At 42.3% G+C, this 21,546-nt stretch overlaps 2 protein-coding genes across 2 annotated transcripts in view; one reads left to right on the top strand and one right to left on the bottom strand.

Annotated features, from left to right (window-relative positions):
• XRRA1 (X-ray radiation resistance associated 1) overlaps positions 1–4,563 on the top strand; it is a 70,938-nt gene extending 66,375 nt beyond the window's left edge. Inside the window, 4 exon segments of the mRNA XM_079104461.1 lie at positions 2,155–2,353; positions 3,007–3,122; positions 3,306–3,411; positions 3,783–4,563. Coding sequence (XP_078960587.1) covers positions 2,155–2,353; positions 3,007–3,122; positions 3,306–3,411; positions 3,783–4,036 — 675 coding nt within the window. The 3' untranslated portion in view covers positions 4,037–4,563.
• A 3,528-nt stretch (positions 4,564–8,091) lies between these two features.
• The window catches only part of RNF169 (ring finger protein 169), a 107,177-nt gene continuing 93,722 nt past the window's right edge, over positions 8,092–21,546 (bottom strand). The window contains 14 exon segments of the mRNA XM_079104462.1: positions 8,092–12,682; positions 12,685–12,707; positions 12,709–12,836; positions 12,840–12,992; positions 12,994–13,095; positions 13,097–13,192; positions 13,194–13,259; positions 13,261–13,410; positions 13,412–13,442; positions 13,444–13,495; positions 13,498–13,567; positions 13,569–13,688; positions 13,690–13,692; positions 14,129–14,228. Of these exon segments, the coding sequence (XP_078960588.1) occupies positions 12,489–12,682; positions 12,685–12,707; positions 12,709–12,836; positions 12,840–12,992; positions 12,994–13,095; positions 13,097–13,192; positions 13,194–13,259; positions 13,261–13,410; positions 13,412–13,442; positions 13,444–13,495; positions 13,498–13,567; positions 13,569–13,688; positions 13,690–13,692; positions 14,129–14,228 (1,288 nt within the window). The 3' untranslated portion in view covers positions 8,092–12,488.

The following is a 21,546-nucleotide window of genomic DNA, read 5'->3' as shown; positions in this document are numbered from 1 at the left end:
ACACGTGATCAGTCTGAGACTTGGTAAGACCTGGAGGAAGGAGGGATGCCTCTGCCCAGACTGAGCAGGAATTAGCAAGTGAAGATATGGGTAGCGAGGCATGTTAGGCAGAGGAAACGGCAGGAAACAGGATAGAGAGGAGAGAAATTAAAATGGAAGGTGCAGGAAGCATGAATGTCCAGTGTCAATGCTGCAGAATGGTCGGGTAGAGAAAGGGAAATACAGCTTGAGCACACCTAATCCAAAACTCTGAACTCCATCATGCGGCAAAATCTGAGACTTTTCAAGTGGTGACATGATCACAAGTGTAAAGTTCTGTACCATGGAACTTTGTTTTATGCATAAAAAATCATTTAAAATATTGTATCAAGTTGTCTTTAGTCTGTGTGTATAAGGTGTTTATGAAACATAAATGAATCTTTTGTTTAGACTCAGATTCCATCCCCAAGATATCTTATTATGTATATGCAAATACTCCAAAATTCAAAACACTTCTGGCCCCAAGCATTTAGATGAGGGATGCTCAACCTGTGTAAGGCAGGAAAGGTGGTCAGGGTCCCCTTGAACTCTATTATTATCACATAATTTTCTCTGATCTCCCTGCCTCCAGTCTTGCCCCTCTAATCTGCCCACTACCAGGTCTTTTCCAGGTTATATTCATCCATACATTTACATCTAATTCTCACCTGTCTGTTTCTTTACTCCACATAGGACATGTAAATTCATCCAGTATAAAAGTACTACAATGCAGTCTTAAAAAAAAAACACTGAGTTAGAGGAAAGGAAAATATTGACACAAAAGGAAATAATAAGTCCAAGGGTAACTGTCACTCAAACATACACTTCATACCCTGCTCTCATAATATGGGTATTATCAAAGTGCAGCTCTGAGCTTCCTAGCAGCCAAAGCAATACAATCAACTGAGTCACCATGTCATTAAAAAAACAAACATAACTATTTTTCTTTTGCCTAATTTCCATAGTTATACCCTCTAGTACAATGTTGGGTAGAAGTGGTAAGAGCAGATATCCTTGTCTTCCTGATCTTAAGGGAGAAAACATTCAGTTTTTCACCATTAATTATGATATTAAATACCCTTTATTGGGTTGAGGAAGTTTGTATTTCTAGTTTATTGCATGCTTTTTTTTATCATGAATTTTGTTAAATCTTTGTATGAGTCTATTGAGATGATCATATGGGTTTTTTTGTCTTTTATTCTACTGATAAAATATATTAACTGATTACCAGATGTTAAGTGAATCTTGCACACCTGGGATAAATCCTGCTTGTCATGGTGCTTTTACGTGTTGCTGTGTTTGGTTTGCTACTATTTTTCTTGAGGATTTTAGCATTTATATTAATAAGTGATGCTGATATCTGGTTTCTTTTCTTGGAATGTCTTTCTGTAGTCTGGGTTTGAGGGTGATACTGACCTCAGAGTATGAATTGAGAAATGTTCCCTCTTCTAATTTCTTGGAAGAGTTTGTGAAGGCTTGGTGTTAATTCTGTGTTTGATTTACCAGTGAACCTAGGCTTTTCTTTGTGGGAAGTTTTTAAACTATTAATTCAACCTTTTAAGTTGTTATAGGTCTATTTGGAGTTCATATTTCTTTCTGAGTTAGCCATTTTAGCAGGTACGGTATAACTGCATCCCCACATCAAGTATAGTACTGGAGTGAAGATAAAGTAAATGCAAAACAAATGAACACTTTGGGCTAAGCATTTAAAAGTCCTTATCAGTTCGGGCCTTGTTTACCACTCTAGTCTGTCACTTTGCATTGTTTCCTCTGTTCCCCTAAATGCACCTTGATGTGTCTTCCCTCTGCACCCTTGAGCATGCTGCTCCCTGTCACTTACAATCCACCCCATTCCCCAGCCTTGCCTGGGGACAGCTCTCCTGTTTTAAGATTTAGCTCAGGTTAAGGAATCACTCCCTCCAGGGAGCTTCCTGGCTGTGTCTCTGCTTCCTCTAGGATTACCCAAAGCCACCATGCACCCTTCTGTTAACAGAAGTGAAGCATTCAGTCCTCACCTCTTTTCCTGTCTGCGTCCTCCACCTGTGTCTTTGTCTTGCCAGTAGCAGGGAGTCCAGCATAGAGCGGAGGCTCAGAGGCATGCAGGGAGTGAGTGAAGGTGTTTTCTTCCTGGCACAGGTGAGTGAGCTGCCTTCTCACATGACCCATAGGGGTGACTTACAAGTGAAGGAGAAAGACCAAAGGAGACCAGCCACAGCACCCAGAGAGGGGAAGAGGACTCAGAGGAAGCTCCCATCTGCCTCCATCCCCAGCAAGTACCATGGCTATGAGGATCTGCTGACCGCTCAGCCAGATTCAGCCTTCGTCGAACCAAAGGGTATGTGAGGGTCAGGGCTGCCTTCACTGCCCAGAGCAAGTCATGGCCAAACCAGAACTGGTGCCAGGCCACCTTTTCTCAGCCAGTGTGCTGTCTCTGTCTGAATGTCAGAGGCTCCTCCCTGGGCTTTCACTGGCTTGGGGAAGCCACTACTCACTTAGAAATTCCAGCCAGGCTGGCCCAGCTGCTCTGGTTGGAAGGGCTTCATGAACACACACCATGTCAGATTCCTGAGCTTGTCCCAGTCCCCTTAAATTCCAAAAGGAACATCCCAAATCCTCCCTGGTTGGTTTGAGGCAAGGGAAGCAGCTCCCTCCCTGAGCCCCTTATTTCAGTCTTATGTGTTACAGCATCTGTGCCTCTAAAGGAAATGACTCTTGGGTATCAGCCTCCACAGTGTGACCCCTGAGATTAATGGGGACTGGGGCTGGCCTTTTCTCCAACAATGCTGCATTTCCATTAGGATCTGTCCTCACAGGGGACGTGTTCACTGACTGAACGATGGAACTTCAAGCACTGGAACAAGATTAGAGAGGTCTGGAAGCAGAGTTGTCAAGTCCTCGGAGATTCTCAAGTCCTTTTACCAAGGGCTGCTCTGAGGCGGGGAAGGCAGGAGTCAGGCGCTGTGTCTCTGTCTCACCTTCTTGCCCTAGGCATCCAGAAGAACGCACAGGCCCTGCAGCACATGCTGAAGCACCCTCTTCTCTGTCACCCCTCCAAGCCCAAGCTGGATACTATTCAGAAACACTATGTCCCCAAGGAGAAACGGGTAAACATCCAGCCCACTGAATATGTGCATGACTCCGGAGGACCCCCACAGGCACAGATGTGGCTGTCACTTGGGATCCTCTGAGACCCCAGTACCCCTTGCCTGGTGCTGTGACAGCATGAGGTGAGGCCAGGAAAGGCTGCCCTGAACCTGAGATAAGCCTCTTCCCTTAACGTCTGGCAGGCCCAGAGGATCCCGGTTCCACCCCCACGGAAGACTCGAGCCCAGCTGCTGGACGACATCCTCATTCGCATGCGGGACCCCCGGAACGTTACAGAGGCTCCACTAGGTAGGACTCTCCTCATCTGCCAGCACCGAGTCAGCAGTTTGCTTATCCGCTGGTGTGAGGCAAAGAGCTTGTGTTGGAGCCCTAAGGGCTCTTGGAGGGCATTTGCGCCACCCTTTCTGTGTGCAGATGGAGACAACCAGAACCAGCGTGAGGCCGGGAGTTTCTGAAAGTCGCAGTGTGATAGGGACCTGAACCAAGGCTTGCGATAGAGTCGAGGGGGATACCGCTGACTTCCCACCCCTCCCAAGCTGGGAGGCCATTTTCAACCCTTTAACCTCCTCCTCCCGCGCTCTCCCTCTCGCCGGGGTCTCTGCAACCAATGAATTGGAAGCCGGTGAGCTGGGCGCTAATTGCCACTCCTGCCCCTGCAGGCGCGGTGCTGCGCAGGCGCGCGGACCAGCGGCTGGTGAACCAGAAGCAGTACCAGGAGGCCAAGCGGCTGCTGAAGGAATACCGCGCGCGCTACCGACAGCTTGTGCGCGGCTCTCTGCGGACAGTGTTCCGGGCCGCCCCGCCGCCCCAGGCACGCCCGGCGCTGCGAGAGAGCCAGCCCAAGTTCGGCCGTTTCCTCGAGTTCATGGATGAGTTCTGCCAGGAGTCCACGGCCAGTGACTTAAAAGGCTAGGGCTGCGCACGGGGTCGTGCGCGCCGCCCGGCCCGCCCTCCCTGAGGGCTCTGCGTTCCTGACTGCGCTGCGGGACGGCTAGGTAGGGCGCAGGCCTGGGGGCTTGAATTGCCCTCGCTTGCCCGACTCAGAGCGGGGAGTTCGTCAGAACCTCCCCGTCTCGGGCCAGGCAGGACCTGATACCTAGCTCAGCAGTAATAAAGAGTGGGCGCATAGAGCAATCGAGTGGGTGCCAGGCATTCTTCCTTGGAAGCCGGCCCGGGGTCACAACAGTGTGGTCACACTGGAGAAAATCCCCAAGTATCCTGTGGGAAACCCACCTGAGTCACACGTATGTGATAGGTGCTGGTACAGAAATGGGGGTGTTGGAACAGAGCAGCAGCACAGAACCTAAGGCTCAGAAATTACCGCTTCTGCCCATGGCCGGATACAAGACAAAGGGGCCAAAACCAAGGCCTGTAAGGCCCAGGTTATGTGCTTTTACTGTTTTGTTTTGTTTTTTTCCCATTATGCATAGGCAGGGTAGAGAAGAGAAATGGGTTGAGCTGAGGGGAAGGTTTACATGGAGTTTCCCAAGGTTTTATAATCCAGGGCACAAATTGAAGGCACAATGCAAATACATGGATGTACGGCTCCAGAACACCCTGGGGCTGTGCAATCACTGGGATCCTAGTAAAGTAAAGCTCTGGCAAGGCAGCCTGTGGGCTGCCCCACTCTTCATGGCTGCCCAGTAGGCAATACTTGCTATAGAAGAGCATCTGGAGAGGGCCCCCTGTTCTGGACTCCATGATGTGCATCTGGGGATAAATGCTGGGTGAAACCTAGTCACCAGGGCAGTTCCTCCTGGGAATGCCTACAATTCAGACCTGGGTGGCAGGCTTCCCAGGGCCCAGGAAGCAGTTATAAGGATTAAGAGCCTCAGCAAGGCAGATTCCCACAGCCTACACTGAAGCTAAATATTTACTATTATACTCAACTGCAGAATCTTATACAAAGTGGTGAACTCTTTACCCCCAGCTGTGGTCACATCCAGAGGCACACATTCAACATCATCACAACAGCATACCAAGTAACCTGCATCTTGCCCATTCACACAGGCATCTGAACAGATCTGGAACACACGCATGTGTGGGGCATGGTGCTGACTCACCAGTTTGGATCTCCTGCCCCCAAATCACCCTTCCTCTGTTGTTAGGAGAATCTCACCCAACAGTCACACTGTCAACCTCACTGGTTCCACCTGGACTGCTTCCTTCAGTCAGAACTGCTGACAAGCCATAGGCTCTTGGGCGTGAAAGGCCCCTACGCACATCACAGTGGCCATGTCAACAGCTTTTTGCAATCTCCCCAATAAGTGAGCTCCTGCTTGCACGTCTAGTGATGGGGAGTTGTGCCTTCCCAAAAGTAACCCTTCTTTCTTGGGAAGGTTGTTGGACAGTTCTAGCCACTGGACTATGCTGTCTGCCTAAGTCCCTCTACTCTTTGGCCACAAGTTTATCTGCTCTCTGCCCTCCCAGACCAACCCTTCATCAACATGAGAACATCCTGAAAAGGTGACATCTAAGTAGGTCAAACATCATTAACTTCTCAGTTAAGGACTGTCTGAACATATTGGTTGCCTTGCCTAGACATGCTAAGTTTTTGATGATCACTCTGAATTCCTGATCTGATTGGCTTCCCCATCTTGGAGACTTGTATAGTGAGTACTAGAGTACTGGCTCCTTCTCCCTCACACATAACCAAATGATGTCAATACAGAGTCCCCAAGAAGGGAGCCACTATGCAGTACCCAGTGACTGCAACTCCTCTAGGAAGACCTGGTAAGACTATATGGAGCTCATGTTCTACACTCATCCTCTCAGCTTCAACTTGAACTATTTTTCTAGTCACTGGTCCAAGATGCCAGTGAGCACTGTGGAAGCCAGATGTGGCCCAAAGAGAAGTGATGTGGGAACAGATTATGTCTCACATCCTGTGCTGCCTCCTAAAGTGGAGGTGCAAAGGGAAAACAGCCTGGTCTCTGGCCTTGCCAGTCCCAGTGCCAGTCCAGAAAGCAACCCAGAACCACCATTAAAGCCAGTGGTAGAGGGTGGCAATGCCCTAAGGTTGGCTTAGGCCAATGTGGCAGAAAAACCAATTGGTACCTTTGGAGGGAGAGGCTAGAAGAACCGTCAGGACCAAAGTTTCCATGTGTAACTGAAGACCTCCCCATCTACCACATCTGGCTCTAAAGTTATGAATGAGTGGTGTAGAGCATCTGTTACTCTCTGGACCAAGAGATATGCAAGTCCTGTTTTCCTAGCTACAACTAACTATGCTGTTCATTTTAACCACCCTACTTTTGAAGGTCTTGGGCCAGACGATTTCAAAAATCCCACATGCTGGTTTAACCATGTATGGCACCAGTTCTTCCAACAGTCTTCCAAATTGTTTTTCCAAGTTTAGAATCTGATCCCAAGGGCATTTTGATGAATTCCTGAACAAAGATTCCAAAAATGGGGTGTTTTTAAAGATTTCTAAGTACAGTCCTAATATCCAAGGACAATGTCATCCCATACATTCTTTACTCACGCTCTTTCTTGGTGCCTTCATTAGGAGTATGAATGTGAGAATTGACAGTAAATTATAAGCTGGAGGTAACTTACATAATGAGTTACATCCAAAGATGACGCACCATGGAAATCCCATCCCAGCTCCTACTCTCTCCCATCATTCTGAATGCCAGCGCAGGACATTCCAACGTAAGGTTATCTCCCATTGCAAAGGCAACACCAAAAATCAAACAACACGTCGTCCAAGCATCACCCATGTTTGTCTGAGTTTGCCCTCCAGAGACAAGACTTTGATTACAGACAGAGTATTCAATTTCATGAATTTGTTTTACTGTATTCTCAACTTGGGCCTTGCCTCAAGCAAATATATATTGAAAGATGCACTTTGGTACTGTTTAAATAAACAACACATCATCCCACTTGATTCCAAGCCATTTCGTTGTGGCAGAAGTATCCCTGATGAGACATGCCCTGTTTGAGTCCTCTGTGTCAAAATGCTTTTGGAGAGGGAGGAGCCAGCAGTAGCAGTCCACAATGATCCAGGGCCCTTCTCCAATTCTAATGTAGACGGCAGGTTGAATAAATCAGTCACTGGACCACCAAGTAGCTGCAGCAGGTTGAATAAAACCAATAGAGACCCATTTTCTATTTTTAGGTGGGAGAGGGGAAAGGCCCTTAGGGCAATTGTTTGTACAGCTATGAGTAAATAGCATAGCAGGTGCAAAAAGAAAATGAAAACCCATTAGTTGGCATTTAAGATAATCATATCCCTCCTTTGCATAATATCTAATGTTATTGGAACTTTTAACTGCTCTGCTGGCAGCTCAGGGTTAATGATGCCATGTTTGATCCAGACTTGACTCTGAGGGAGAGCTCTGCTCCCATCCGGGGTTGTGGCTTGGTAGATGGGTGGTGCTAACCAGGGAGAAATCTGGCTGCCACCATGTTAATTTGGAACCATGATATCTGAAGAGTGCATTGTCTGTGTCTCATATTAAATGAGAGGAAAGAAAATTAAACAAGCCTTGACCTTGGCTTTTTCTGATGTCATAAGACAGGAAAAGGTAGGGAGAGAGCCTGGCCAGTTTGAGGTTGCCTCTCATTATTAAAAGTTACCACTCCAAGACGTTAAGAAAGCATTTACTCAACAAGGAGTGCCCCTAGGAAGAAGAAAAAATACTGATAGAGCAGTCTGCACATTCAGTCTTGGCACTTTTCTTTCAATTTGATTAATCACTAAACCTAATGACCTCTGCATATCTGAATCTCTCTTCTAAAGACAATCTTCTTCAGAAGCTGCAGTGGATAATAATTGTGTGAAGATGCATTTCTGGGTCTTCAGAAGAAAATCAATTCAGCTTCCTCTTTCCCTAGAACCTGCCCCCCCCCCCACAGGCCTACTTTCTTATTGTTACAAGAATTCATAATCAGCTATGCTCCCGCTGAAGACCTAGTCAAAATATCACTTGGTGGGTTGATGAAGAAAAGGCAGGCTAAAAAAGATTCAAGAGCCTAAGGAGTTTATGATTTTGAAAGACACATGAAGCTTTTAACCCTTGGTAATTAAAATGACAATCATTCCAACCAAAACATATTACTTCCCAAGATCCCCCATTTACATTACTCAATATACTGTGGTGGTTTTCCCTACCAAGTGTGTATAGAGGAGATACAGGGACTGTATTTTAACTGAAATTAGAGCAAAAAACTATTATAAAACTTTCTACATCATTTGACTGTCCTCGTTCCTGAATTGTGTGTGCATACACGTGTGTAATTTTAAGAATTGTTCGGGATCTAGAAAATAAAAAGATAAAATAGAGCACAGGGCACTGAACCCTCATTTGTTTAAAGGAAAAAAAAAAAAAAAAGGAGTAGGGGGCTTTAACTTGATTTGCAACCATAACACTGTAATTATGATCCTTTTTCCCCCGTCTCCTCCTCCTGCTGGACCCCCCCTTTAGTGAAAAGCCAGGTAGGAAAAAAAGAATCCCAAGTTGCTGCCAGCTCTGGTGAGAGGCTGGACTGGGAAGACATCAGGATGTTACTGAAGTAAGGGGTGGGCCACTTTTGACTACATTAGTGATCCACAACCTGCCTCATTTCTTGGCTCTTGAGCTAAAAGCGACTAGTGAAGAGAGGTCACTGTTCTGCAACCATGATAAAGAAGATTCATTCTCCCCTGGTAAGATTACTTAGGAAATGGAAAGTAGTGTTACAATCAAATTCATGAATCTGATGATCTCTAAAATGTTCAAGGAAGCCTGCTGGGTGCTGGACATCCTAATGAGACCTCTGAAGAGCACTGCTATTTAAAAAAAAAAAAAAAAAAAAAAAAAGAGCCTTTCATAAGACCATTAACATATTCTCCAGCCACACACATTCAGATACATTCCACTGGACATTGAGCTCCTCAAGAGCAGAGACCAGCCATCATTGTATCTCCAGCACAGAGTTGGCACAAGCTTAGGAGTTCCGGAAGCATCTGTCAAATGAGCAGAAAGGATGAAGAAGAGCACAGTCTTCACCAGACATGCACAGTGGCAGCTTCCCATTTAGGCAGTTTGTCAGTTTATAATCAGACAGCAATTAATTAAGCAGCTTTTAATCCCAGAGGCATTTTTTCCTTTAGGTAAAAATGAACAGAAACCAAAGAAGGCAGTTATGACCAATGCTTCCTCCAGGCAAAAAATTTCAAAATTAAAAATAAGTCACTTAGGAAAAGTTTCCCTGGCAAGCCTCAGCCAAGACTTACCCTTTTAAAAAGAGAGAAAATTAAAGGAAAGGGGCCACAGGCTGGGTACATAATCCTTTGTTACCAACCCAAAAGATCCAGATGATTTCTTCCACCTGATACAATGATCGATGGATTGTGGAACATGTCCCCAGTACCTATCTTTCCTCTGCAGAAACAGGCTGAGCCCCCTTCTGAGGGGGCCACATTTCTTGGATTTTCCATCAGAATGACCCCTACCCTCCCACCTCTCATCATAACTTCCCCTTAGTAAGAAAAATCAGAATGCATATACACAGGAACACATTTGGTAGGATGCGGGAAATCTGTATAGTGAGTTGAACTTCAATAGTAAGAAAACATATTTGTTTTTTGAAATACTGTGTCTCTCATTCTAGTTCACTGCCCCATCATTCTATTCTCCTTTCTTGTCTTTTTCTCTAACTTTTGTCCCCCAAGGAATCCCTGTCAACAATTCTTATTTGTGACCAACTTCACAGGCAACAAGAAATGAAATTTTTTTCAGATAGAAAAAGTGTTCAGATTTTAGTTTAAGTACGTGAAGCATTTTAAAATACAGATAATACCTTAGTGGTTTTGTTCCTTTTCCAAAGCCAAGAGATGAAAGATTAATAAGCCTCTTCCCTCCTTAACCTGAACTGCTCTGCCTATATTTAAAGGACTACTGCTCAGCAGAAGTGTAGAAAGCAGCTGTCACACCATCCTTGGCATCACAGTAGGCGAACGGGGGCAGTCAGTAACTTGGACTGGAATATCCGCCTAACAAGAAATAGCTTTTGACACTTCACCTGAAGTCTAAACTTGTTGCTACTGCTACATGAGTTCTTAAAATCAAAGTATTAACTTGGGGAAATATTTAAAATATATTTTTTTGTCTATTAAAAATATTTATCTTTTTACCAAAAACAAAAATCAATTTGAACTGAAAATGTTTTTCAAATTATTGGTGCTATAGAAAAAGGTGGAAAGTGGAAAAATAAGTGTCTTTGCCACTATCAATAAGACTAGCCTTTCCAATAATATTTACTAAGATCAAAGAGGAAATACATCAAATGGCGGTAACTGAAAAGTATTCTCTATGGGCATTTAGTAAGGTCACCTTCTCTGTCCTCTGCAGACCAGTGCCAACTCTTCTATTTCGGGCACTAGCATCCACTAGTTACGCAGGACCTAGAACTGAAGTGGTGTGAATATAAAGTCACGAGATTGATGTATGTTTTTTAAACATACATCTGCACATGTGCGCACATGCACAGAAAACAGAATACATACATTCAAGTGAGATGTTCCCCACCAGAGCTGCCACTGAAGAGGTCCCACATATCTCAGTGATGACCACAATGCTTCAGACATCTCTGGAACTTCTCTTTGGGAACTATTTGGGAACTGTGAGCTGCACAAGAAAATGGCTCTGTTTTACAGTGGTACCTCATTTATGACTCCAAACCCTCCTCACAATCTGCCTTCTTTCCCAGACCTTCAAATAGCTTCTGGCTAGTTTAGAACTTAAAATTCCCTCTCCTGTAACTCCAAAAGATTGAAGATCTGTCTTGAGAAGAAGGTGCTATAACTTACTTCCTTCATTAGCGAGTCTGACCTGGATACCATCCTCTGCCTTAGTAGAAGGAGGCTAGAATACCATTAAGGTGCCTTCCAGTTCTCACATTTTGGGAGTGAGTCTATGTCTCTAGAAGTTTCTAGACTCTGAAAACAGTTTTCAGAAATGTTTCACCAAAGACATCATTGGAAAAATTATGCATATCCTGCTGGGGCTACTCAAAGGGGATATCATATATTGGAATATATAAGCTCTGGAAGGTTTGTTAAATGCCAGTCATGTGACTATATTAATAGCTCATACATACACAGGGAATGCCAGCCCATCTGAAATTCCCTAAAATTTTCTTAATCTCTTATTTTCAATGAGCCCAGACGGGCAGAAGCACCAAGCACCACCAGGGATGCAAAAGACACATGGTGTCAGCTGCTAAGGAAAATAAACCCCAAAGGTTCATGGGACTGAATTTACCAGCTGAATCCAGCTAGATACCTTGTTTCCATAGTATGGAGTTTCAGCATCATTCTTTGCCTGACTTCAGGGAATTTAGGATTTTAGATCAACATTGCAGATAACCACTGGCCATGTGGAAAATGATAACGAAGCCCCACTATAGTTGGTCTCACAGGTGGGAACGCCTATGAAAACACAAGATGTAAACTGGGGGAACAGAAGGATAATGACACATCCTATCAACCTTAATCACTTGCATGTGGATTTTTCACTCTCAATGTTCAATGCACAACCTGCTTTCTCTAGGTGTCCCTGGCATGCCCTTGGTTTGTAGTCCACTTGGACAACCTGTTAGTGTACAATACCCGTGGGATTTGTTATCAGGGACCCAGTTGTCAGTCTGGGCAATGCCACTTAGTTCTTGAGAGAACATGAACATCTGCATGCTGGTTTCATTATCTGAAAAGGTACCACTTATGAATTAGGTCTCTTAGGAAGACTGAATTAAACTATCCAGAAATGTGCACTGTCAACCATACAGCATTAATCACATTGTTTCTTAAACAGAGAATGTAAATTAACTTTTGTAGAAGCATGTGCTCAACTGATTTAGGTAGGTACAGTTACTTGTAGCAAGGGCAAAGAAAAAGAGGGACATAACAATCTATCATTTTGGATCTTCCAAAGCACTACACTGATTCACTTCTTTGAAAAAGATGAAATTAATTTTTATCTGCAAGGTTGATTTAAAACAACACCGTGTTGAAAGAAGTCAGGAGGTCTATCAGCTTTAAAAGGTATCTCCTTTTTCCTCTACCATTTCTAACTCTGTCCATTTTGCTCCTGAATGAGGCCATTCCAAATTGCACTTCAAGTGGGTGCTGCTAGATTTGGCCCAGAAGCCCTCAGAGGTGGTCACTCCAGTGGGGATGGTTTGGGGTGAGGAGTGCTTCTGGTCTGGGTCCCAGAGAAACAGACATAGTTCCCTTGAATTTTGACTACCAAGGCCTGGACCCTCTCAGAACCATATTAGTACAGTGTTTTGCCATTAAAAGAAACCCAAATGAGAACACTCAGCTCTTCCAGATAAATGATCAAGGTCCAAGACCTCTTAAAAACAGGTAACACTGTTCATTAAGTGCACTTGGCCCCAGCCATGCTGCTGGACCGCAGGAGATACTGATCCACGCTTCCATTTCGCCGACTCACAGTCCGCCTCTCGTTGTCAAACATAGCGTTGGCAACGGAGAGCAGCTGTCGGTCCTCTTCCTCTTGCTGAACTTCTGTTCCCATCTCTCGAAGTGCTGGGTCTGTTGAGGCCAGACCCCCTCACTGCTGGTCTGTCGCAGTTTCTAAGGGAGCCTTCTGTTCCAAGTGCTTGGTCTTACAGCGTCTTTTTCGGCCCCGACGCAAGGAGAAGTGGCTCATCACCAGGCTGCTACCCAAAACACCATTAGCTAGATCAAAATGATTTAATGTCCTTCAGCTGTTTCTTTGTTTGAGGACCCCACCCAAAACATTGTTTTTGGGTAGCACTGAATTAACTGTTGAGATTTCACGGCTAGGGTTTATATATGTTTTGTCTAACCTGGTATCTGGGATTGACCCTGACCCCTCAAACTGCTCCCCCTCCAACGAAAGTCCCAACTGGCTCCCCCTTGAGTTCTGAGGAACAGCAGGTTTCCAATGGGATCTCAGTGCTCCTTTTACCATCACTGTCCTCTTCTGCTTTTGTTTGGCTAGACCGAGGGGAAATACCTCAAGGTCAGTATATTGGGAGTGGGTCCAATATCCTCAGAGAGTACCTGCCCACTGGAGAGTCTTGTGTTTAAATCCAAGAAGGGGCTTCTCCTTGCTAGAATGGATAATTTCAGAACTATTAAGTCTTTCTCCTGTTTCAGATGCCCAAGGAGGTGAGAGTGGCTTTTGAAAGGGTCTTTTTGATCTGCTGCCGCTCTTGAAAGATCTGTTCCCACTTTTTGAGGATCCGGGGACTGGCCCTCATAGAAGTCTGCTTCTGCAGGCTTCTGTTTAGGTTGCGAGGTGTTGACTTGATTGATGAGGGGACTCAGCACTTCTACGGGCCCATGGAGTCTCTTTAGGGGGAGTACATGGTGAGCACACAATGGGCTTGAAATGTTCAGTTCTTCAGAGATTCTGTCGTTGCTCTCAGGACTGATAGAGCGCTCTGGCTTATGGAGGGAAGCCAAGGTATGAGAGGGAGCTGAAGGGCAGACGCTTTTCGATGGTTAAGTCAGGGGCTGAGAGACAGCGGTTGTTTGATGTGGACACGAGGACACCAATGATGGGGTTGGAGGCTGGAGTCATAGTTGTTGACCTGAAACAGATTAAGAAGATTACACATACATTTTTTCTATATAATTCCTTCAGGACAGCAGAGAAACAGGGAGACAATGCAGAGAAGAAGAAGAAAAGGAAGAGTCATGTGAGCCCAAGAAATTGAAAAAGTCTCCAACCCAAAGTGCATACCATTTAGTAGTAACTTCTATGCACTTGAATCAATTAACAACATTAAAATCTGAAGGGAAAGAAACATCTAGAGCTTTTAAAAAGCTTCCCTAATGGCCCAAATGCCACCCATGTGGCAACTAATTTAAACCTTCCTTCACATCTGTGTGCAGAAGTCTCCAACATAACTAATATAATATGCCTGGGACCCATTTTACCTCTTCTCATAGGAATTGTTTCTTCTATGTGCAGAAGAAGCTACAGAGAGGGACTAGAGAGCTCCACAGCCATGGCTGTGATTGTACCTTGGCTTTGATGGTTGGAGCTGCTCTGAGTCTGTTCTTCACTCTGTCCTGAGCTGTGTCACTGCAGCTCTGACTCCTCTGCACCTTGCAGTTTAGCTTCCTAAGAAAAGGAATACATAAAGGACAAAAAATGAAAATTAGTCCATACTAGTTTAGGAAAAAGATAACAATCTCTTTTGTGCATTCTAAACCACTAAGAAAGACAAGGCAGCTACAATAAAAAATGAGTTAATTTATGAACAAAATATATTCTAAGAACAAACCTATCAAAAGAGAAAGAATGTTCCAGAGAGTACATCTGGTTCAAGCTTTTGTTTCCAAATTAGACCCTGCCATAAATGAGGCAAGACCAATGGCTGTTTTGCCTAAGCTTAGAGACATGCAGGGATACTTCACCTTCCCTTAAAATGGATTCAGCATTAAATCACCTTTACAATCGAAGTTTATTTTATTAGACCCAACCCCTTGTCAAGCAATCTAAATATCAGCCATGAAACAAATACCAAAATACTTATAAAAATGCATAGTAGTACATTTTTATATAGAGTCAAAATTAAATGTAGTCCCTCCCTTAATCCTTTTTAAAAAGTATTTTTTAGTTGTCAATGGGTCTTTTTATTTATTTATATATCTATTTATATGTGGTGCTGAGGATAGAACCCAGGGGCCTCACACATGCCAGGCAAGTGCTCTACCACTGAGCCACAACTCCATCTGAGTTTTCAAGAACACATGATTCCCTCCCTCCCTCCCTCCCTCCCTCCCTCCCTCCCTCCCTCCCTTCCTTCCCCCATAGCCTTGCATGTGCTAGGCAAGTGCTCTCTACCACTGAGCTACATCTCTGGTACTTTTGATTATTTTTAAATTCTCAAGATGGAGTCTCTCTAAACTGCCAGTCTCTCTAAATTGTAATTCTCCTGTCTCAGTCTCCCGAATGGCTGTAATTATAGGTGTGTACCACCATACCCGGCTAAGAACGTATAATTATTGTCTTATGTATTACATCATGACTTTACAACACAAATCAAAGTTCACAGTACCTGTATTGTATACTGAAGTTGACTACACTAAATTTTATATATGGTGTGAGGGTGGGATCTAACTTCATATCCAGCCCTGCATGTGAATCTTAGAATCATGTTCAAATAACTGTCACCTGCCCCACAGACTATAATTTCTTACCTTTGTTTTCCATTTCCCAACTCCTGCCTAATATGTCTGCTCACCAAGCAGACTTACTATATGTCAGGCATTGATGAACACTATCCAGGCACTGGGAATGCAGAATATAACAAAACACAATCTAAAACTTCAAGGAATCAAAGTCCAGTGGGGCAGATGATTAAACAAGGCAATACAATAAAGGGGCACGCACGCACACACACACACACACACACACACACACACACACACACACAAAGACTGCCTAAGAAATGACATAAAAGAGAGGGTTAGTAATAACCTGTGATGGAGTAAGAACAAAGTTGGAAAAACGTTTCCTATAGTATGTGCATTTTGATGGATGAGTGTTTGACATAAGTCAAGAGAGATCCTGTGTCAGGATTAGCTCAGGAAAAAAATTATGAGGGAATCTCTCTATAGTTTCTCTCCTCTTTTGCATCTCTAGTCACAGTCCTACCTATTCCAACATCTCTGTGTTGTTCCTTCCACTCAAAATTCTCCCATTCCATGTCTCATGGCCACATGGTATTATCAAGAGAAAGTGAGGGCCATGCACCACCAAATTGAACACTTATCCCAACCCAAATGACTAATATGAAAGTTGTACTGTCTAGTGGGAGATACATTGTGATACAGATGGAAAATTCCAATGTCACCCTATGAAGACAGCTGCTTAGAAGTCAGCCTGATAGATATTTTACTTAGAAAACTATTAAATTCATTTGCATTCCTAGAAGTCACACAAATTGCCACTTGCGTAAGCCACCCAGTTAGATGGAAACACATTAAAATACTTTGGTGAAATGTATATTTTGGGTAAGGAGAAAGGGATATAGAGCAGAGAGGGGCAGCATTATTTGAATATATGAGTTTTTGGTGTAATTCCCATGGAGAATCAAGTAGACAATATGAGGAAGAGATTTTATGATAATGTAAGAAAGATCTTTGTAACTTTTTATAATCAGACTGATTGCTGTTCCAACAGATTTGAGCTTGACTCCATCAAGAGAGTTCAAGCTGAGGATGGACCTAAACTTTAAGTTTCAAATATTCCATAATTAGAATTAACTTAATATATTTTTAAGGAACTTAATATAATTTATGAGTCTATCTTGTCAAAAGTAACAAGGTAAAATCACTGGTTCCATATACAAGTTATCAGGTACACAAATGACAACTAACAGTAGCCAGGAGAACCTGTTCACATGCCTCCTAAACTTCACTGTGGTAAAAGGAAAAGTCCAAACTCACACTTGTAGTGACAAAGTACACATTGAGGACACACAAAGAGTTTCAAAAATCTTTTTGGTAAACCTCAGTATGGCAGATATTATCAGTGTCTCTTCTATTCATTTGGTCGACACACTTTACAGAGCACCAATTCTATGCAAAGAACTGGTTGATAAGAGGATAATCTTGGCCCAGGGAGGCATGGAATCACTGAAATCTACTAAACTATAGCATATAAGCTGTAAGAAAAACAACAGGTAACATATATAGCTAACCTCTCCAAGTACTTTCTCTTACGAGTTTTATCTAGTTTTAGCTCCTATATTTAGGTCTTTGATCCATCTTTAATTCATTTTTGTCTATGGTGTGAGGCTGTAGTCCAACTTCACTCTTTTGAATGTGAACATCCAGCTGTTGCAGTACCAAATGTGAATAGACTATTTCTTTCCCTCAATGAATGGTCTTATGGGCACCCTTGCTGAAAATCAACTGACCATAAATGTATGAATTTATTTCTAGACTCTCAATTTGATTTCATTGATCTATATGTCTACCTTTAGTCCAGTATCACATTGTTTTGATTGTTACAGCTTTGAAGTAAATTTGAAATAAAAAAGTATGAGTCTTCCACCTTTGTCCTTTTTCAAGATCACTTTGCATATTTGGGATCCCATGCAATTCCATATATGAATTTTAGCATTAGTTTACTGATTTTTTGCAAAAAAATAAAAGGCCACCAGAATTTTAATACACATCATACTGAATGTGTAAAACATTTTGGGAAGTGCTACCATCTTGAAAGACTATACCTAGTCCATGAACACAGGAGGTCTTCCTCTTCATTTATATCTTCTTACATTCTTTCAACAATGTTTTGTAGTTTTTAGTGTTCAAATCTTGCAATTCCATGGTTAGGTTTAGTTGTAAGCATTTTACTTTTTTGATACTACTAAAAATTATTTTTTTAATTACATTTTTTGGTGTTTTCACTGCTTGTGTATAGAAATGCAACTGAGTTTTGTGGGGTGCATCAAAGGAACAGGGCCAAACCATAGACTGAAACCTCTAAAACCATAGCACACACCTATAATCCCAGTGACTCAGAGGCTGAGGAACAAAGATCGCAAACTCAAGGCTAGCCTCATCAACTTAGCAAGACCCTGTCTCAAAATTAAAAATTAAACAAAGGGGCTAGAGATGTAGCTCCATAGTAGAGTAGTACCTCTGGGCTCAATCCCCTAGTGGAAGGAAGGATGGAAGAAACGAAGGAAGAAAGAGGCAGAGGAGGGGGAGAGGGCGAGAAAATGAGAAAAGAAAGGACGGAGAGGGTGGGAAGGGAAGGGAAAGGAAAGAAATCTTCGAACCTCTTAGCTAAAATAAACCTTTCCTCTTTGTATCTCTGCCTCTTAATTGGTGAATTTATTCAATTTACATTTAACAATTATGATAAGGGTTTCTCCCATTCTGTTTTCTTTTTGTGCTGTGGATCAAACCCTTGTACATGCTAGGCAAGCACTCTATCACTGAGCCAATCCCTAGTCCCTGTTTTCTATTACATCTTTTTTGTTCCTGAATTCCTCCATTAGTGCCTTCTTTTTTTTTTTTTTTTTTTTGTAGTGCTGGGGATCGAACTCAGGGCCTTGTGCTTGCAAGGCAAGCACTCTGCCAACTGAGCTATCTCCCCAACCCTAGTGCCTTCTTTTTTGTTAGATTATTTCCTAATGTACCATTTTAATTTTTTTCTTTTTTCTTTTATCACAAGTGCTTTTATATTTTCTTAATGGTTTCCCTGGGGACTATAATTAAGATCTTAATTTATAACAATCTATTTTGAATTATAACTTGGTTTCAATAGTACACAAAAACTTGCTCCTATTATGCCTTCTTCATGTGCTATTTGCCACCAACTTACAAACTGTGTACACATCAACACTCTTTTATGCAGCTGTCTTTTTATTTTTCAGTTCAAATTAAGATACTACAAAAGATCATTGGGCTGATGTCCCACTACTTGTACAGCATACAGATCAGATGCTACAACACAGCTCAGGCCATTCCCACCAATGGAAAAGAAGTTGGCCTCCCAGTCCTTGTAGGAAAGGCATGTTTTGTTCCCTACTACATCTTGTGTTCTAAACATGAACAAAGTACAAAGGGTTTTTGTTCTCATGGCCACCCACTGTGGCCTGGCACTAAAATAATCCAGCACTCACTTCTGCTTGGAGAAGTATTCTTTGCTCGTTTGGATATAAGGCATGATAGTATCACTGCCAGGCTTCCAGCTAGTCAGGTACACTTCCTCATATTTGTCAGTGAACTGGAAAGCCTGAACTAGTACCTAAGTCTTATCCAGAGTGGTCCACAGGAAGGTCATTTATATCGACCTGCTAAAGAATATCCTTATTATCAATGACAAAGAGGCACCTGAATGAGAGCCTTCATCAGCCCTTAAAACCCCATAATCTTGAACAGTGCATTTTGTGTCTGATACTATGGGAATATTCATTGGTCCCAGTCCTCCTTATTTCTTGGGTGTTTAAAAGCAGACCAGATGATAGAGATGAGAATCCACAGAAACAACAATTACTTAAAAGCTGAGTTTCTTCAATTCATCTGCCCTATCACTGAAAGCAGTGATCTTTGGGAGGCATACATAGGTGAAGTCAATACAGTAAAACAATATACCATGCTTTGTTCTATAGTTAGATAGGTTGATATCTTTGCTTGTCTATTTGGGGGTGCTGAGGACTCTACCACTGAATACACCCCCAGTGACTGATATCTTTCTCTCTCTGTTTTTCTTTCCTTTTTTTTTGTTTTTTAAGTGGGGGGAGGACTGGGACCAGGGACTGAAATGAGGGTGCTTTTACTATTTTCTAATTTTATTTTGAGATAGTAAATTGTGGAGGTTGGCCGCGAACTTATGATTCTCCTACCTCAGTCACCCAAGTACCTGGAATTATAGATGTGCACCACCACACCCAGTTTGATATCTTTGAACTGACCATCTGGGATAACAGTTGTGGCTTTGAAGTTGGGGATAGGGGCCCAACTTTGGCATTTCCTGAAACATCTTGCTATAGGCAGTTCTGACACATGTGTCTAAGACAAAAGATAATAAGAACAGCCAAGAATAGTACTTTTATTTATTTTTTAAAAAGGAGTTACATACCAAAAGTAGTTAATATATTTATAACATTTCACTGAAGGATTTCCTTTCATATTTCTTATAGGCAATGTCTACTCATGACAATCTCTCAATTTCTGTTTATTTGAAAATATTTAATTTTTCTTTAAATTTTTTTCCGGTACTTTGGAATGAGTCCTCATATACACTAGGCAAATGCTCTACCACTGAACTATACCCTCAGTCCTTTTTGAGACAGGGTCCTGCTAAATTGCTCAGGCTGGTCTCAAATTTGCAATATTCCTGCCTTAGTCTCTTTAGTAGCTGGAATTACAAGCATGTGCCACCACATCTGGCTAATTTCTTCTTAATTTTGAAGGATAATTATTCTGAATGTAGAATTCTTGGTTGACTTTTTTTTTTCTTTCAGTCCTTTGAAGATGTCATACCACTGCCTTTTTGCATCTACACTTTCTGGTGAGAAATCTGCTGTTTATCTTATTGAAGATCACTAGTAGGTGATGATTTGCTTCTCTTTTGCTGTTTCCAGGATTCTGTTTGGTTTTCAACAGTTTGATTTTGATGCAGATGTCTTTATCCTGCTTTGGGGTCTTTGATCTTCTTGGATGTGTAGATTTATGTCTTTCATCAAATTTGGAAGTGTTTGGTCATTATTTCTTCAAGTATTCTTTTTAATCTTTTTAATTTTTTTAATTTGTTTAAATTAGTTACACATGACACTTTGATCCATCATATATAATGGACTATAATTTCTCATTCTTCTGGTTATACATGATGTAGAATACTACCAGTCATATAGTTATATATGTATATGGGGTAATAATGTCTGATTAATGCTACTATCTTTCCTACTATCCTTCTCTTCCCTTCATCCCCCTCTATCTAATCTAAAGTACCTTTATTCTTCCCATAGCCCCCCCTGCCCCTTGTGAAATAGCATCTGCATATCAGAGAAAACATTTGGGTTTCGGTTTTTTGGATTTACTTAATTTGTTTAGCATGATATTCTTCAGCTCCATCCATTAATTGCATTCTTCTTTAAAGCTGAGTAATATCCATTGTGTGTGTGTTGGTGTGTACGTAACATTTTTTAAATCTATTCATCTGTTGAAGGGTACCTAGGTTGGTTCCATAGTTTAGTTGTTGTGGATTGAGCTGCTATGAATATTGATGTGGCTGTGTCACTGTAATATGCTGATTTTAAGTCCTTTGGGAGTGGGATAACTGGATCAAATGGTGGTTTCATTCCAAGTTTTCTGAGGAATTTCCATACTGCTTTCCATAGTGGTTGCCACCAATTTGCAGTCCCACCAGCCATGTATGAGTGTACCTTTTCCCCACATCCTCACCATAAACAACATTTATTGTTGTTTGTATTCTTGATAATTGCCATTCTGACTGGGGTAAGATGAAATCTTAGGGTAGTTTTAATTTGCATTTCTCTAATTGCTAGAGAAGTTGAACACTTTTTCATATATTTGTTGATCGATTGTATTTCTTCTGTGATTCTGTGAAGTGTCTGTTCAGCTCTTTGGCCCATTTATTGATTGAGTTGGTTTTTTTTTTTTTTTTTTTTTTTTTGGTGTTAAGTTTTTTGAGTTCTTTATATATCCTGGAGATTAATGTCTAACTGAGGTGCATGTGGTAAAGATTTTCTCCCATTCTGTAGGCTCTCTCTTCACATAACTGTTTCCTTTGCTGAGAAGAAGTTTTTAGTTTGAATCCATACCGTTTATTGATTCTTGATTTTACTTCTTGCATTTTGGGAGTCTTGTTAAGGAAGTCAGATCTTAAGCCCACATGGTAAAGACTTGGACCTACTTTTTCTTCTATCAGGCACAGAGGTCTCTTGTCTGAT

This window comes from Sciurus vulgaris (genome assembly GCF_902686455.1).
Source record: "Sciurus vulgaris genome assembly, chromosome: 11".
NCBI classification, from domain to species: domain Eukaryota; kingdom Metazoa; phylum Chordata; class Mammalia; order Rodentia; family Sciuridae; genus Sciurus; species Sciurus vulgaris.
The sequence above is the reverse complement of the archived record's forward strand: the minus strand, read 5'-3'. Positions and strand labels throughout refer to the sequence as shown.